General features: G+C 39.5%; 1 protein-coding gene across 1 annotated transcript in view; it reads left to right on the top strand.

The window, feature by feature from the left end:
• The window catches only part of LOC123521728 (zinc finger protein 615-like), a gene marked incomplete at its 3' end in the record, with an annotated part of 8,105 nt that extends 8,026 nt beyond the window's left edge, over positions 1–79 (top strand). Inside the window, exon 4 of the mRNA XM_045290663.1 lies at positions 46–79. Within this exon, the coding sequence (XP_045146598.1) occupies positions 46–79 (34 nt within the window). The remainder of the gene's footprint in view (positions 1–45) is intronic.
• Between the last annotated feature and the right edge of the window lie 3,671 nt (positions 80–3,750).

Below are 3,750 nucleotides of genomic sequence, written 5' to 3'. Positions count from 1 at the left end.
CTATGTATGTGGTGACTGTGGCAAAGGCTATATCAGGAAGGCTGGTCTCACTGTTCATCAGCGAACTCATACTGGAGAGAAACCCTATGTATGTGATGAATGTGGAAAAGCCTTTACCTGGATGGCTTCTCTCACTGTTCATCAGCAAACTCATACAGGATAGGAACCCTACATATAGTGAATGTGGAAAAGGTTTTATCAGGAAGCAGGACCTCAGTGTTCAGGGAACTCATACTGGAGAGAAGCCCCATGTGTGTAGTGAATGTGGCAAAAGCTTCATTCAGGAAGGAAATCTCAAAACTCATCTACAAATTCACAGGAGAAAACCCCTATGTATGTGGTGAGTGTAGTAAAGCTTTCAGCCAGAAACCACACCTTATAGCACATCAGAAATGTCACACTGAAGCTAAACCCCATGTATGTGGTGAATGTGGAAAGCCTTTTTCAGGAAGAATAAGCTCATTGTTCATCAGCGAACTCACACTGGAGAGAAACCCTATGTATGTGGTGAATGTGACAAAGGCTTCATTCAGAAAGCACATCTCAAAACTCATCTATGAATTCTTTGTGGAGAAAAACCTTAATATGTGGTGAGTGTGGTAAACCTTCCAGCCAGAAGTGATGCCTTACAGCACATCAGAGATTTCACAAAGGAAAGAAGCCCTTTACATGAATTAAATGTGGAAAATCTTAGATGTGGAAGTCAGGTTTCCTTAAATATGAGAACATTTCCAAGAAGAAAACTTTTCATTGGAGTTAGTGTAACAAAGTTTTCAAAACAGAGGAAGAGGTGCTAGAGTTTGGCCTGGGCCAGGCATGGGAACAGACAATTGTGATGTACCATATGGGGATCTATGTTCTGCATTTGCTGTCCCTCTACTGGCATGACCCAACCTTGTGGTGAGAGGACCTTCCAGACTTCCACCGAGTGCATGGATACCTCATTGCTCTTCCAGCTTTCAGTGCCCAAAAGAGAGTTGAACCTGGTGTTTCTGGATCACAGCTATACCAAGCAGTAGAGTTCCCATCTAGATGACAGTTGTACCTGCCCCACCTGCATGCTCTTTGTTACCCACCGGAGACAGCACAGAAGTATCATAAGCTAAGAATAAAGAAAATAGAAGATGTATTGGGAACAATTAATCCAGAGAATGAACGGAACAGCAAACCTCAGCCTCCACAACCCTGAGACCAGAAGAACTAGATGATGCTTAGCTTCCACTGCTAATTACTCTGAAAGGGATCACAAAAGAGGGTCCTGAGTCAAGTGGGAGAACAAAGTGGAACAAAACCCCAAATCATAACATAGATCAGGATTACTGGTCTGATGGAGACTTGGAATCCACAGATTTTGGTCTTTAGCAATGCTTCACTCTTGGACCTGTACTCACTCCTCTGACTCAGCTTTCAGTCCAACAATATATAGGCTCGGAGGGGAAGAATAACATCCAAGAATAACATACACTCCCTGGAAAATCAACCATACACAATCAAAGAGAAGCATTTGCTTATGGATAAAAACTCTTAAAAGCTAGAAGAAACAGGAAAGAAGGATGAATAGTATAAAAACAGAGAGGAGACAGAAGTGGGAAGAAGGCTGGTATATCTTAGGGACTGCAATCAATGTACAAATTGTTGAATGGAAAACCAATTTACTCTGTAAAGTTTCAAATCAGAAAAAAACATTTTAAAAAATTGAAGAGCTCATGTCTCATCAATGATTTCATGTAGGATAGTTACCATGTAGCTGCAATGGATGTGGGTAGCAAACTTTTACCTGTGTTTCTAAGTTTTCTTGACAGAAATACACAAAATTCACTCAAAATGGGAAACGCTCCACAGGAAGTCATGTGACATCACATTCCAGTGATCTCATGCAGAAAGCAAGCTCTGGCAATATAGTGACTTTGCAAATACCCTCTTTGGTTTCTCTCACTGTGTCAGTAAAGTACATTAGGATTTTAACCAATGTAGTTCTGATTGGCTGACCTTTATCCCGAAAGGAGTCATGTGACAGTAGAGGATTTGTACAGCAGAGACACCATGTGAATAAAGGGCATGTGGCAGTGCATATGCATTTAGTGAGTGGCAGTGCCTCTAGTATCCAATTACATTTTCATTTATGTTCCACAAAGCCCATAGGATAAACTGTGATGCTATAATTGAACAGAGGGGCTGAACAAAATGTCTGCCACATTGCATGACTGCAGTGTAAATCCTGCAGGAATTTATATGAATACAGAGACTGGGAAAGCCTCCTGTGTGCATATGTACATTGATACTAAGACCAATATCTGATTTTACATTTGATCTCTCTTTTGACCCATGTTAACTTCATTAATCAGAGAAATACCATGACAATAGAACAGGAATGTGAAAGGCCTCGCTATCATGCAAAATTCTCTGGAAGGTGGATTATTCAGATGCAGTTAAGTTGAAATATAATCTTTTATCTTTTGAGATCCTTTTTCACCCATTTTAAATCTATTATAGTTTTAAATATTCCTCTTATTTTCAATTGAACTTTACCTCTGTTTTAGTTTGTTGTTGTTTTTAAAAATATTTTGCTCTGTCTATGATGTCCATGAAGCCTAATCGTGGTATTGCTGGATCATATGGGATTTCAAGCTCTGGTTGTTTTAAGTAGTGCCACATTGATTTCCACAGTGGCTGTATGTATTTCTAAGTCCACCAGCAATATATATGAATCCCAATCCTTCCATATCCTCTCCAGCATTTGTTGTTTGCTTCTTTGTTATGGGCTGGGGTTGTAGGGATTAAGTGCTATCTCATTATGGTTTGAATTTGCATCTTCCTGAAGGCTAGTGAGCATGAGCATTTTTTATATGTTTGTTAATCATTTGTACTTCATTTTTGGTGAAGTTAATCATTTGCACTTCACTTTTGTTCATATCTTTTCCCCATTTTTTATTTGGTCTCTTGTTATTTTCTTATTGAGTTGTAGAGTTCTGTATATTTTTGTAATTATCCTTTTGTCTGATGTATCATTGATAAAAAAAAAAAATCCCAATCCATGGGCTCTCATTTCACTCTTCTAATGCAGTCTTCTGATGTGCATAAGTAATGTAATTTCATTTATGTCCAAATTGGGGGTCTTTATTCTAGCCAGTGGCCTTTGGGAGGATTCAAGTCTCTCCGAACTTACCCGAAACCAAAAATTATATTAAGGTGGGTTTGTAAGGACACAAACCGCTGCCAGTTTGGCAATCAGGAGGAGTTGAGGATATTACAAATCTCTCAGTGGGTAAGCAGGGAAGGTTGGGGGTTCCACATTCCTCTCAGCAAGCAGTTTACAGAAGCTAAGATAAGTGTAATCTTTTTAACTTTGTGAGGCAGGGTGGAATGGGGTATGGGTCAAAGGGCACATTCTGAGAGCAGGAGGATATTGACATTTGAGTAATAATACACACTGCAAAGGAGCAAAACTGGGCGTGGAGGAGAAAGAGGTTACATACTTTAGTGATGAAAGAGGCCAGAACAGCATTTCAAAAATTCTAAAATGGGGCATGAGTCAAGCTTGGGAGAAATTCTTCCAGGACTGCATTGCAAGCCAAATGGCTGGTGATTCAAACTCACTGAGAATGCTTTGGAAGTCAGGCTTAGTGCTCTCTCTCTTTTTTAAAATCATTTTATTGGGGGCTCATACAACTCATCACAATTCATACATACATCAATTGTATAAAGCACATTTGTACATTCATTGCCCTCATCATTCTCAAAACATTTGCT

Source organism: Echinops telfairi, unplaced genomic scaffold, assembly GCF_000313985.2.
Source record: "Echinops telfairi isolate 266 unplaced genomic scaffold, ASM31398v2 ScPeMD7_52;HRSCAF=179, whole genome shotgun sequence".
Classification (NCBI taxonomy): Eukaryota; Metazoa; Chordata; class Mammalia; order Afrosoricida; family Tenrecidae; genus Echinops; species Echinops telfairi.
The sequence above is the reverse complement of the archived record's forward strand: the minus strand, read 5'-3'. Positions and strand labels throughout refer to the sequence as shown.